At 34.7% G+C, this 15,417-nt stretch overlaps 1 protein-coding gene across 3 annotated transcripts in view; it reads left to right on the forward strand.

The window, feature by feature from the left end:
- The window catches only part of LOC116176600 (rho GTPase-activating protein 100F), a 95,956-nt gene that overhangs the window by 55,587 nt on the left and 24,952 nt on the right, over nucleotides 1-15,417 (forward strand). For all 3 annotated transcript variants that reach the window (XM_031495244.1, XM_031495242.1, XM_031495243.1), the window contains one exon: nucleotides 8,474-8,557. In XM_031495244.1, coding sequence (XP_031351104.1) covers nucleotides 8,474-8,557 — 84 coding nt within the window. The remainder of the gene's footprint in view (nucleotides 1-8,473; nucleotides 8,558-15,417) is intronic.

The raw sequence follows: 15,417 nt of genomic DNA on the forward strand, positions 1-15,417 counted from the left end.
ATTATTTATTTAGTTTCGTGCCTATTTATTGTGCATCTATTTTCCAATTTTCCGGCATTTGGATTTCGAGAACATAAACATTGTTGGTTAGGGTCCAATTTAATGCTGCCCCCTTATTTCTCAGGCAACCCAAAACCCATGTCACAGTTTGCACCCTTTTTTTCCAATGGTACGTTCATCCTTAAATTTGCTGCTTGGAAAGGGAGGGTACCCAGAACTGTGAATATCTTTATGCTCTAAGCAACCCTTAGATTACCAATTACAAGTAAAATCTCATCCCGTTTTGCAAATACGTAATTTTTAAGAAAATTAACTCTTACTTACGTAGCAGATTTCCATTGCGGGGGTTGTAAATGGTGTTGTGGGTCAAATATTTTTATTTCCTTGATCGGTTATGATTAAAGGATCTACAAGCAACCCTTAAATTACCAATTACAAGTAAAATCCCATCCCGTTTTGGAAATTCGTAATGATTATGAAAATTCGCTCTTACCCTACTTCGCCGTATACAATTGTGGATGTTGTAAATTTTGTTGTGGGTCAAATATTTTTATTTTCAAAATCGATTATAAATAAAGGATCTACAAGCAACCCTTAAATTGTCAATTAAAAAAAAATCTCATCCCGTTTTAGAAATTCGTAATTTTTAAGAAAATTCGCTTTTACTTACGTAACAGTTTTCCATTGCGGGGGTTGTAAATGCTGTTGTGGGTCAAATATTTTTATTTCCTTGATCGATTATGATTAAAGGATCTACAAGCAACCCTTAGATCAATTACAAGTAAAATCCCATCCCGTTTTGGAAATTCGTAATGATTATGAAAATTCGCTCTTACTTCTCCGTATTCAATTGCGGGGGTTGTAAATTTTGTACTAGGTCAATTATTTTTATTTACTTGATGGATTACGATTAAAGGAACAACAAGGAACCCTTAAATTGCCAATTACAAGTAAAATCCAATCCACTTTTAGATATTCCTAATTTTTAAGAAAATTCGCTTTTACTTACGTAGCAATTGTTTTGGATTCTACGCACCAAAATTAATAAGAAAAAGTGTTTTCCCGAGAAATTTTGGTGTAGGCGATTTTTGGTAAAAAAGGAAGGTTATACACTGCCTTTTTTAAGGCCCGCAAAAAAAAATTTTCTCAGATCGACCCGGAAAAAAAATTTTCTTATAGAATGTGGCCTGTAGAATCCATAATTTCAAACAGTTCCAAGATTGGGCTACTAGTTCAAAAGTTACAGCCCTTTGAATTTTTTTCTAGTCTATAACTTTTGATTGAGAAGTCTAATCGAAAAAGTACGAATTGTTTTGGATTCTACGCACCAAAATTAATAAGAAAAAGTGTTTTCCCGAAAAATTTTGGTGTAGTCGATTTTTGGTAAAAAAGGAAGGTTATACACTGCCTTTTTTTGAGGCCCGCAAAAAAAATTGTCTCAGATCGACCCGGAAAAAACATTTTCTTATAGAATGTGGCATGCAGAATCCATAATTTCAAACAGTTCCAAGATTGGACTACTAGTTCCAAAGTTACAGCCCTTTAAATTTTCTTTCGAAATTGGTTTCTAGTCTATAACTTGTGATTGAGAAGTCTGATCGAAAAAGTAAGAATTGTTTTGGATTCTACGCATCAAAATTATAAGAAAAAGTGTTTTCCCGAGAAATTTTGGTGTAATCGATTTTTGATAAAAAAGGAAGGTTATACACTGCCTTTTTTTGAGGCCCGCAAAAAAATTGTCTCAGATCTACCCGGAAAAAATTTTCTTATAGAATGTGGCCTGTAGAATCCATAATTTCAAACAGTTCCAAGATTGGGCTACTAGTTCAAAAGTTACAGCCCTTTGAATTTTTTTTCGAAATTGGTTTCTAGTCTAGAATTTTTGATTGAGAAGTCTGATCGAAAAAGTACGAATTGTTTTGGATTCTACGCACCAAAATTAATAAGAAAAAGTGTTTTCCCGAGAAATGTTGGAGTAGTTGATCTTTGGTAAAAAAGGAAGGTTAAGTATTCAAATACTATGCGAAGTATTCGAATACTTTACGAAGTATCCAAATACTTTGCGAAGTATTCGAATACTAAATATTATAATAAATATTAAGTATTTGAGTTACAAAAACAAATACTGCCTCCATAAAAGTATTTGAATACTTTAAAGGATTTGAATACTAAAAAGTATTTACAAAATCGAATACTGCCCAGCTCTGTCTACAAGCAACCCTTAGATTACCAATTACAAGTAAATTCTCATCCCGTTTTGGAAATTCGTAATGATTATGAAAATTCGCTCTAACTTACTTCTCCGTATTCAATTGCGAGGGTTGTAAATTTTGTTGTAGGTCAAATCAAATATTTTTATTTTGCCTTGATCGTTTTATTATGGATTAAATGTAGCATATTCAATTACAAGCAACCCTTAAATTTCACCAATTAAACTTTCGTAAAATCTCATCCTTGATCGATTTTAGAAATTCGAGTAATTTTTTTTAGAAATTCGGAAATTCGCTCTTACTTACATAGCAGTTTTCCTTTGTGGAGGTTGTAAATGTTGTTGTGGATCAAATGTTTTTATTTCCTTGATCGATTATGATTAAAGGATCAATAACCAACCCTTAGATTACCAATTACAAGCAAAATCCCATCCCTTTTTAGAAATACGTAATGATTATGAAAATTCGCTCTAACCTACTTCGCCGTATTCAATTGCGAGGGTTGTAAATTTTGTTGTGGATCAAATATTTTTATTTCCTTGATCGATTATGATTAAGGCGCATCTACAAGCAACCCTTAATTGCCTATTACAAGTAAAATCCCATCCCGTTTTGGAAATACGTAATTTTTAAGAAAATTCGTTCATACGTACGTAGCGGTATTCATTTGCGGGGGGTTGTAAATTTTGTTGTGGACCAATATTTTTATTTTATTGCTCGATTATGATTAAAGGATCTACAGGCAACCCTAAAATTTCCAATTACAAGTAAAATCATATCCCGTTTTAGAAATTCGTAATTTTTGAGAAAATTCCCCTTTACTTACATAGCAGATTTCCATCACGGAGGTTGTAAATTTTGTTGTGGGTCAAATATTTTTATTTCCTTGGTCGATTATTATTAAAGAATCTACAAGCTACCCTTAAATTGCCAATTACAAGTAAAATTCCATCCCGTTTTGGAAATACGCAATTTTTTAGAAAATTCGTTCTTACGTAGCAGTATTCAATTGCGAGGGTTGTAAATTTTGTTGTGGATCAAACATTTTTATTTCCTTGATCGATTATGATTAAAGGATCTACAAGCAACCCTTAAATTGCCAATTACAAGTAAAATTCCATCCCGTTTTGGAAATACGTAATATTTTAGAAAATTCGTTCTTACGTAGCAGTATTCAATTGCGGGGCTTGTAAATTTTGTTGTGGATCAAATATTTTTATTTCCTTGGTCAATTATGATTAAAGGATCTACAAGCAATCCTTAAATTGCCAATTACAAGTAAAATCCAATCCCGTTTTGGAAATACGTAATTTTTCAGACAATGAAATGAATGTTTTGTCTGTCTGTTGGGAAATAATAATCAATAAATAAATACATAAAAGGTGAAAAACGAGAAGTTTTTTACAAATTATTTTCCAAGCTATAGTCGAAATTAGAAAATAGTATTTTCCATACTGTTAGCACTTATGCACACATACCACTTACCAGACCATTAAAATATAACGCACATTTACATCTACAGAATTTTCCCAGTACGCATTCGGAAACAATTACCTGAAATAAATAAGGACGAACGAAGTTTCTCGACATTTTTATATCAAGACTTGAGATCTGAAGTACCCACCTACGAAGAGCACCCTTAAAATAATATTCCAGAAAGGCGAAAAGGTGTTAATTTTAAAGTACTTAAATTATCGACTAGTTAAAAGCTATTTTGTAATACAGGCACATTACAAAGGTCGGTTAACAGGAATATTAAATTACGTAACGAATACGTGTCTGCTACTGGTACACATACTAAAAGGGAAATCAAATTTGGTTTAACTGAAAAGTATGTGTGTGTGTGTGTGTGTTATAATACAAACGGGAGTCCAAAATAAATGTGCAAAACGTAATTACATTTCAGCTCTTGATTAAATAAAGTAGTATTTCATGAAATTGCAATTAATATTGAATTTCTAGTTTGTAAACGCAAGTGCACCCTTAAATTCTTTCCGTTGCAGAATTATTTAGTATTTTAACCACATTTGCACGGTAATTGTTTGAAATTGCCGAGAAATATGTAACATACCGAACTTAGGCGTGTGTATGTACATGCAATGAATGCTTCTTAATCAGGCATAAGTATACATATAATATTCAATTAATTGATTGGTAACTTGACATATGGAAATGTTCGATTGACCTGATCACGGCTAACAGTTCTCTTTGAGTCACACAGTAATTACGTTCCTTTTTAGAGAAGACTTTACTGAAATATCCGATGACTCTCTAGTGCCCGTCCTGCATTTGGGATAGTACACCATCCATTCCAACATTTGCTAGCGTCCGTATCTAACACGAAGTTCCCTTCTCTTCTAGGATAACTGAGCACCGGAGCCGTAACCGACGCTTGTTTGAGATGTTCCTCTGTTAACTGGGCGAATGGCTATATCGGCAAATCCACGAGCATATCGCCGGTCGTACGTTGTTTAACTCCAAAATTCGTTTTCATTGTACCCCTGTTTTTTTTCACTACCAAAGTCACGCGAGCAACGGAAACATTTTGAATAGAACTCAATGTAACTATCTACCTCAACGTACCGTCAGTTTTCATTGTATCCTTGTTGTCTTCAGACATATGATGACATATGATTATTTGACGATTTTGTCTTAAAGATATATGATGATGATGATATGAATGATTCGTGACATCACAGAATACGGACTGTAACATGGATTATTCTGTCGGATACCTTTTCTTCTACCAATTCACAAAACACCTGCTGAAATCTAATTTAAATTTAGAATCTTCGTATTTCTTTTTCTATACATGCCCGGCATCCGCTATAATAAAAGTCTCAATGTTGACTTAAAATTGACTCAGATGGACAATTTAGTAGTCTTGACCGCTTTTCCATTATTCCAAGGGATTAATTATTAAAATTTTGATTAAAACCGAACATGATTCCGGTACCAACAGAAAAAATTATTATGAAAACTTTAATCTGGGTCGCACTTTGGGTTGGATTAAACACAGCTGTATGATTGACAAAGACAAAAATTTATTCGTTAGGAGAAAAACACATAAGCTGAAAGACAGATATGCTTTCAGAGCCAGATTTTATACCATTACATGCATACGCATGCAAGCAATCGATAGACAATTAATTCAAGAAATATTAATCGCTAAATATTAATTCTTAATAATCCAATAATCTGTTGTTAACTATGATTTTGTGGCGGACAAAGAACAAACTCAAAATTTCTCTAAATACATTTGATCTTTATAACACGAACAGGCTTTATTGAAATTCAATGACTAAATCTTTCTGTTTTTCGGACACTTAACATTATGTAAATAACATTATGTAAATTAACCAATTCAAAAAGCGATAAATGTGAACAAACAAATCGCATCTATAAAAATTCACTGTAATTCAAATTCAAAACAAAACGATCGCTCTTCGTGGGACGTATTTTTTAACTACCACAGAAGTGTAATGCTAACTATTCTGTAAAGGTTCGAAACGTCTATTGCATTACCGTAAAAGGAGAAATTTCCATCACGGAAAATCGTACCCTCTACTTTTATAAATGTCGAAAAAAAGTTGGAAGGCCGGATGCCCAGACGCGGGGGCTTTTATAATTAATTTTTTTTATTTGTCATATACGCTATAGTATTAAAAAAGCGACTTTCTACGCGATCTCAGCGCTAAGATCTCACGGAATTCAGTATTCAGTATTATAGACCGTATTTTTCATTGGAAATCCGCTAAAAATAGAAGCAGCATAATTTCTAATGGTATACTTGTCTCTTAAGTTAATCGAAAGGACGTTGTCGCAGATAAACGGGAGCAATATATTTTCTCGAAATCGTCATTTCTTCATTTTCATGCCTACTTTATGTTAGTTTCTATGACAGCAGCTCCTGAAATTTTATTTTAAAAAAGGCGATTTCGGGAAAAATGGTTTTATACTCGTTAGTAAAATAACCCGACTTGACTCGGAAATTAAATTACTCACCCCAAACGGGCTTCGTACTCCAATATGTCCTCCCAGTAATGTATCATTTTCCTGACTTTTATGTAAGTAATTGTATTACAGTTTGGCCTGTAGAATTAAAAAGATCACGTAAAAATTTTATTATCACCAAAAAAATAGTTCTAAAAAAAGTCAAGAAAATCCTTCTGAGAACGACATCTCTAATTGATTTTCCAAAAAAGGTACTTGCCCCAGATTGAAAAAATAGAGCCATTAAACTGAATTTGAAAAAAATAGAGCAACACAAGTTGTGGGAGATCGACTGGAAAGACATTTTCGGACAGATTCTGACCTGCAGAGTCTAAAAAATCGCTATGGTACAGATACGAACACCACAAAGAGTATCACCTTACATCCAAAACCTAGCGAAAAAAGTTTTTGCAAGTCTAGCACAGTAAAAGATAGTTTCTGCAAGATTTAGGCCTGCAGAATCCGGAAAATTACAACAAAGAAGAACATTGCATTTTCGCTAAATTCGGGCAAAAAATGGTTATTAGGTAGTCCGATAAAAGGCATTTTTGGGGAGACCCTAAACTTATAATATTTAAAAAAATCACAATTAGTTAAGTAAAAACATTTTCTGACAGATATTATCTTGTAGAACTCTAGTCTCTCTTCTATATCTCGATATCTTTGAAATTGTAAATCAAAATGTCATTTTATTTACATACGATTTTTCAAGACGTTCAGTTTGACGTGTCACACGGAATATGGTTCCATTTAAAATTTTAAAGTTGGGTGTGGTAGGAGGTAAAATGAGAAGACAAATGTGTAGTGTGGAACCAAGTAAAAAAATCTCTAATAGTAAATTCTGTACTTGCTTTGGTTGTTTATGACAAATGTCAGTTTTCGGTTTGACGGGAAGAAACTTTAATTTTAAAATTTGTAATGGAACACCCTGTATTTCAATATTTAGTATGGAATTCTATATTATTTCCAAGGCAAACCGAGATATTATGGAACGAGACTTTTTGTGAAATCTAATGGGCTCGAAAGATATTTACTTGGATGGTACGCAACTTTGTAGAGTTTTTAGCGTAACTGCTTGGTCCCTCTTAACGTTTATTTAACGAATCTTCTGAAAAATCCATAGTTCCTTTGTATATACTTCCTATCCCTTGTTGTCGACCTTTCTATATAATGCGGAAAATGGGAAATTTTCTTTTGGCTAAACTTTTGACCGGAAAATCTTCCGTTTCGGATAGTTTTCACCGTTTTTAATTGTGAGATTTTTTGAACACTCGCGTGCAAATTGTTGTCTCAAAACGACGCCCGAAAAAAAAGAACTTCCCTATGTTAAAATCGTAACGAATTTTCTGCGGCAACTTAAGCTGGGTTCTTCTTGGAACTTTTAGACCAATTGCCCTCAAAAGCCCTTCCTTTTCTTACTTATGTAATGACTACCTCGTGGCTTAAATACCGCCTTACGAATGTAATAAAAGCTAGGTTGATAAATCATTTTCTCACATTTTTCCAATATGCCAAATTTGCAGTTTCCAAGCTGTTGCATGCCATCACGCAAATTTGCAATATTTCAATGATAAGCTTTTTTAAAAACTTCTGTGACATACGTCACTATGAGATCTGCTACACCTGACACGCTACCAAAAATTCACATTTTTCTCAGATGTAGCAAACTTACCCTATGAACGGTTTTCTAAAAGGGAAAATGTATATGGTCATTATAGTTCCATATAGTGAATATCTAATTTTTGATTATGGCGAGGGGGTGCAAAATCATTTTCGCGAAAGGGCGCAGCGGCCCACAGCCACTCTATTGGTTAATTTCCACGATGCTAAGGCGATTGGTCTTTAGACCATATTAAGGCGCCGTACGGCATATATTTTGGTGTATATGACTTAATTGCGATCACATTAGCGCCGTGAACAACGGCACAGAAAACCTGCGCTTTTAAATTCGGAATCCAATTAGGGATAAGGAGATGAGGAAGGAGCAGGAATGGCAACGACGCTTTCGTTCAGTATTTGCGGATTTATCTGTCCATCTAATATACAAGGCAAATTTACAGTTGTCAACTCGATTTGGAACAAGCCCTAAAGTTGTTTCCAATTAAGAAAGTTTGGATAACGTTAAAACAACCTCATTATACAGTTTAAACTTTACCGACGACGACGACGGGGACGTTTTCCTCGACGCGAGGTTTTATCAATAACAATTAGTACCCACTTTTCATTCGATACGCTTTCGCTTATTAACAAATCTTTTCTTGTCGTTGCAGGTTTCGGGGATTAGCAGTGAAATATTTAAGCAGATAGAAACGGTAGAGAACGACCACGATGCGTCTACTGCAGCGGCGTTGGAGGTAAGATAGGTAAAATATTTGCTAATGAAATTCCGTGCGCAATTAGGATGGCCTGTGTACATACAGATGATGGTTGTCGTAAACCCTTTATTGTACAACGGGGGGTATAAATTTACAGTGTATACCTACCGGTGCCCTTATTATCCTTATTTCGGACGAAATTTATTATTAGTTATTTCGCGAGATTTAATTTTTACGGCGCCAATGAGAAATTGCCTACGGGGACTTTCTTAATTGCTTTCGTTTTTAATCGAATGTTAAAATCGTGTAAAGCAAACTCCGCGGGGAAATTAATTTATTGAAAGAAGCTGTATCGTTCCGAACGCACATCCCTTTTCTGCTGTGAAATCGTTCCACTGCAATTATCGTTCACTTTGTCTTTCGAGTAGTTCTACTGCGGACTGTCTTGGATAATTTTGGAGGAAGACCAATCTTCTACGGCGCCAACTTTTTTCCTAAACGGTTTTAAATAATACCTATCCTGTAAGGTCGCAGATTTAATTCTTTGGACCGATGAGAAGGATATTTCAATCAGTGCAAAAAATCTTCCTCCTTGTTTGCAAAATAGTAACTATTGTATTACACGAAACACCAACTATGTACCTAAATGTAATTTTCTCTCTATATGGATTTGGATGTGGTTTTCTATAAGAACAAGATGTTATAGTAGGTACCATCGGATTCATGAAAATGTGCCTTTTAATTAGGCGAGAAAATTTGCTAAAATTCACTTATTTTAAGATTTTATGGTATTATGTTTTGTGAAGAATTTGTGAGGACTTAATTATGTAAGTTTGGGAGTTACCGTCATACATACCTAAAGTCAATATTTTACCTTTCCATTCTTCGGTTTTGCTGGATACCGAATAAGGACAAATTCAACACGTTTTGCCTTTCCTAATTTCATCCTCGTCGAAGATTAATAGTTTACGGAAAATTTATAGATCTAGGTAAAGGTTCAGTTCAGTCAATAAACGGCCGTAGGGACCTTGAGTTGAGATATTAAAGGTTTTATATGAAAAGTTACAAAACGTAAAAACTGGAATTATCAGTGTTGACGGCCATAGCAGTTCTAGTGCTTCCAGTTCATCTGATAACCTTATTCCTTAAGATAGTTAGGGGGTAACAATTTTCCTGAATCCTGACGTAAGGCAAACGAGTTATATTGGGAAATGCAAAAAAATAAATAGTCTGTCCTAAAACCTCTGAAAATACTTTGGTAGTACACCAATGGATTTTGAGCAAGTAATTGCACAGTTATTCTTTTAGTACCACTTTCGCAGTAAAATGTTCAAATGCTACACTTTGATGCAATATATAAATTTTACACATTTTGACGACTATATGAGATGGCGACGCACCCAATTTCGTTGGCAAAACGTCCAAACAACGTTCAGTAAGTGATGCATTTTTTTGTGTGCATATGTATTTCGAAAAAAATATGTTGACAAGTTGTTCAATAGGTAGAGTCTTCCAACGACAGTGAAACATCTGCTGATTTTACTATTATAAAAGTTAGGAAGTCAGTTGATTAGCAAATATGGAGCATGTTTTCTCAGTGTTACAAAAATGAAATTTGGAAAAATAGTTGAGGATCGGATTCTCAATAAATTCAAGCATCACATCTTTTGAGCGCATTTTTGCAAATTTATTTGTAAAAAGGTAGATTTTAATCTCGCTTTGGCCGGCTGGCTGGCTGACATCCAATGCAGGCCCGTAGAAGATACAACAACTTCTTCGTAAACTTTAATTATTTAAGGGTGTAATCCAGTAGTACAACATTTATGCGAAAATAGAGCGATTTACATTTCGTCTCAATTCTATAAAACATGAGATGAAAGACGGGGCTAATTTTTTCGTGTAAATTATACATTTAAAAAGTATGCTACAGAACAATATTTTCATATTTAAGAAAAAACAATTTTTTAGAGCACTGCCAATAACAAGTGAACTTTTATAGGTAAAATGGCGTCAACACAAATTATTTTAAAAATCTCTCTGTAGCATACTCAGAAAAAACATTAGCAAACCATAGAGCCATCAACCTACCCTTCACATAAATTACAAAAAATTTTAGACGAAATATTCATTGGAAATTTTTTACGAAAACTTGCAGCGTTTAGTGAAGTCATTCACCATTTATAAATGTACAGTAGGCAACACATCATACAGCAGGCCTAACTTCATTAGCGACATTGTTGCGTTTATCGGGACTAATTTACAAAGAAACCGGATTCATTAGAACGTATTATAATTCCATAATATACTGGGTAATAGAATTCACACGGAAAATGTGATTTATTTTTGGGTGAATTAAAAGTTTGCGTCTTTTCTGGCGTTTTTTGTAACACCCCTAAAATTTTAGTGTGGTACAAATTTGAGATTATTTCCCTGTAGCATCCTTCGGAAAGAGTTATAATTTGCGTAAAAAGCGTTAGTTCTCATTTATTTTGTGTTGTTCCCGAATTAGACGTAGCATCCTTCGGAAAGAGATATAATTTGCGTAAGTTCTCATTTATTTTGTGTTGTTCCCGAATTAGACGATTTTTTGTAACACATCTGAATATTAGTAAAAAAATGTACATTTTTTTAAAGATATCTAATTTATAGGTACTTATTCGCTTACATGCGTTATTTTCCAGATAAGGTCAATACAATTCATGGAGTACTGGGTTAAAAAAAATAGATACGTCTTATTAAAAACTGGGAAAAGTGAATTTATTGAGGATTAGCCGTTGTGACAATCATTTGCGTTTTCTAATTGATGTTTAATTATATATGCATATTCGTCACAATGACTAATGACCTGGGTAAATTAGCGCAATTACTTGTTTACTTTATACAATGGTTGGGCAGGTAAATTCTTCAATCTTTGTTTATTCGTTACCATTTCATTACAAGTAAATATTATGCAACCCATCATACGTCAAATAGAATTAAAATTTAAGTGGAATACACCCTTAATTCGACTTGAACATTCACTATAAACGGCGTAACAAAAATCCCTTAGAGCGCTCAAATAATTTTCCATTTTTGAATCGCTTCGAAAAGCTTTTCAGCTTTCGAGACCGTTTAAGGGAAGATCCGTTTCAAATTTCAATCAAATCGATCGGGTAGTTCCGGCTTTGTTTACAAGAATCATGCCGCACGCACATACACGCACACATACGTACATACAGACATTTCATCTTTAACGAAATTTCTCTCAGTACACATTTAAATTCCTGATTCCAAGCAGGCAATAGTCCAGATCAAAAGGTCACTTACCAAATTTTGAAAGCACTTGAAATTAACTTTGGGCACGGATCTACAAAATAATCGTAATTGAGCATGACACTTATCTCTGAATCGTTAAAGGGATAAAGTAAATATACGACTTGCATGATTTTACATAAAAGTTTTCGAGTTACAAAATTCTAATAAAATCGGGGCGCATAAAAAACACTGAACTATACTTAAACTGGAACGCGCACTGGCGGTCTCTGCCGACATTTCTACCTCCAACTTTGCAAAAGGCCTCATGTATACGCGAACTCTTCTAAGAACTCGAAAATTTCTTAACCAATTAACGACCCTTGGTAACTCGATAAACCAATCAACACCTTGCGAAAGGACGCTTTTGATGACGTACGCAAATTTACACGGAAATTAACTCATCTAAAATACAACATTTTTATGAAAACAGTTGTTTTTCTGATTAAAAAGCCACTTTATCTCTAGACAATTACATTAATTTTTTATAAAATAAAAGAAAACCCACTAAATCAGATCGGGGCGGACACAAATGCATTAACAAAACAAATTGTTAACAGTAACTGACGAAAATTTTCTTACCTTAATTCTAAGAAATCTAATTCTAAAAAATCGTTTTGTGTTTATTCGTAAATAATCCCACGAAAAATATTAACATGAGTTGTAATGAAAATTTAAATTAAAAATTATAGTACCCGCATTCAATTCAAATTCCGAGATCTAAACGTCAACGTCCCAAACCAACCTTCTTTATTGGATGGAAAGCTTCTATGATTGCTGCCCATGCTACAATAATCTGTGAAAAAAGTGATGTTGTACCACTCTCGTTGATTAAAGCGCCACCATCTAACTGTGATACAATCTACACTGTGATGAAAATGGCCGTGGAACAGTGTAGATCAGTAAACCAGGAATCTTGTATTATAACCTTTGATCGGCCGCTCTATATATAAAAGCTTGCGAGATGGTAGCTTCTGCCACATGTTGATGCCTTTTCTAGCCAGTATTGTGGAAATTATGGCTGGAAGTGGACTGAGGGAGTTGTTATGCACAGTCTACGCACAAGGATATTTCGCCACTAGAAGAACTATCTCTTTTTGGAGTGGGGTGTAGTAAGACATGATGATCGAGCAAACACTGATGAGAAGCCTCAAGGGCGTTGGTGGTCCAAAACAATGAGATTGACGCCTTGAGGGGTGACAGGGACGCGGACGGCCTGGTAGTCACAATAGCCATACAGAAGGCAACTGAAAGCGACGAGGTTGTTGTGGTGGGGAAAGACGCCCGACAAACTCAAAGTATCACCCAAATTGTTTTCCTCAAATCAACCTCAGCCCTCATTCTTTAGGGAAACCGTTTTATTTTTACATACTTTTTCAGGATGTGACACTACTTCAGCGACATACAACTGTGCAAAAATTAAAATAACTAAAGCACTTTCAAACGTCATCAGCTTTTACAAATTCCACCCCTGTTTTACAACCCAAAAACCACACTATAGCGGTTCTTTCTGAAGGTGCCGAGAAATTGTTTCTGGAATTGTACCGAGCCACCCCCAGCATGACGTCAATATATGCCTTCCGACATGTCTGGTTCCAGCGCGCAGCCAGGAACATCAAACGAGACGTCGCTTCTTTCCCGCCAACTAAAGGTGCAGTGTTGTAGCATACTAAGAGGGTTTACCACCACATCCACATCCAAAGAAATGGGGGTGGAAAGAAGTGTCGTCAGAGCTGGAACCGGTCCGCAACGTTTTTTTGTAGGAAATTTACGAAAAAGTAGATAGTTTTCGAGATATTGAGGAAAATCCGAAAAAAGGGACCTAATATTCAAAATGGCGGTTTTGGGATATGTTCAAGAGAAAGGAACAAGGAATATTTTGGCCAAATTTCAACACTGTAAGATTTTTTTTTAAATTTTTATTTAATCTAGATTGTCTGGGATAAAAAGCCTCCATGATCACACGGAAAGCAACTTGTATGGGATATTACATGACGCGTGGGTACCCTATGCTCATCCTATCTCTCTCAAACTTCGAAAACTCTCGGAAGAGTTGCTAACAAAGCAGAAAAAGCCAAACTACAGAAATATTCTGAACTGCCCAATAATTACCAAATTATTCCTATAGGTCATAGGATTCGAAACAATTGGAGGCTGGGAAAATCAATGCAAAAACCTAATCAAATTACGAGGAAAAAAAAATTCAAAAAAACTCTGGAGGACCAAAAATTATGGAATATCTAAAACAAAGTATTATAGCCATCCAGTCATCAAAGAGACCTGAAACTTGGTCCCAATTGTAATTTATGGAATTTCTGGGTTCTGTCCCAAAGGATTATGCATTGTGGACATGACCTTTTCAGATGAATTGACAATATTTCCCCAGCACAAAAAAATTTGACTTACTGACCACGGATTTATCAGGATCTAGAAGTAGGTATGCGATTTTATTAGTTGCCATAGCAAAGAAAATGGGTCAATTTTTGTGACACGAATCCCAATGCCATATTCCCTAGTTTGTGTGACGGCCACAATAATTAGCACTAACAAGATTTCCTACTTCTGTTAACCGAACCTGCTTTAGCGATTTTCTGGATTTTTAATTCTTAATTTATTGCTGAAAGAACTAAAGTCATAGGATCATCTTATTCTTATTTCGCGATATGATCACCATCTTCGATTAAGTGACTAAGATTGTTACTGTAATTTCCAGGGTCCAGATGGATTAAATTATGAATTGTAACTCCGGAGCATAATCAGGAAACATTCGGTCAGATGCAGATTCAGATTCAAAAGTTTTTTTTTTGGTCAAAATGTTTCATTGGAAAACGTATTAAAAACAGGGCAGTTTAGAAACTTAAATAAAAATTGTAAGTAAGTTATCTTAAAACTTCGCACTTACTTTTGCCATTTTACCTTCTGCAATTTAATTTTAGGTGTTTTCCTTAGACAAGCTCGGAGTTTAAAATAACAATCCATTTGGAGTTGTAGTTTCTCACCTGACCTGTCACTCAATTAATACCTACCAGACTTATCCTCACCTTTGTCACCACGCCGTCTTACCCCAAGACAAGTTGGCTGTTCTCCCACATTACGAACTTTCCTTTTTCTTGGTTCCGCCAGCTCCGCTGCAAACTGCCGTTTTGTCTGTTACCAGCTGACAACGGGAATTAATTTCTCGCAAAGCCCTTGTTATTAATCTAAATTCCTTCAATATTGCATTATGAACAGTTCTTGGCATGGATTCATTATTAAATTTTACTTCTAAACTCGGGAGAAATTTGTACGTGTAGGTTCGCAAGATATCAAATTCAATTTATGCTCATAAAAGTGGGCACATAACATCAATTTTTTCGTCGTAAAACTTCGCGAAGTAAAATATGTAAAACGTCTTCCAACAGCCATGCGCTTTTCGGGAATGAAAATAAAAAAAAGGGAAATTGGACGGGAAAAATGTTCGGAAGACGGAGATATTCAGAAAGTAATGAATGAAATTAACATAATGAACCCTTTAAGGATAAGAATAATGGAATATAATGAGTGTATTTAAGAGAGATTCTTCACTTTTTCAAGACAATTAAGCTATTATTAGGGGGGAATTAAATACA

This window comes from Photinus pyralis, unplaced genomic scaffold (assembly GCF_008802855.1).
Source record: "Photinus pyralis isolate 1611_PpyrPB1 unplaced genomic scaffold, Ppyr1.3 Ppyr1.4_LG7, whole genome shotgun sequence".
Taxonomy (NCBI): Eukaryota; Metazoa; Arthropoda; class Insecta; order Coleoptera; family Lampyridae; genus Photinus; species Photinus pyralis.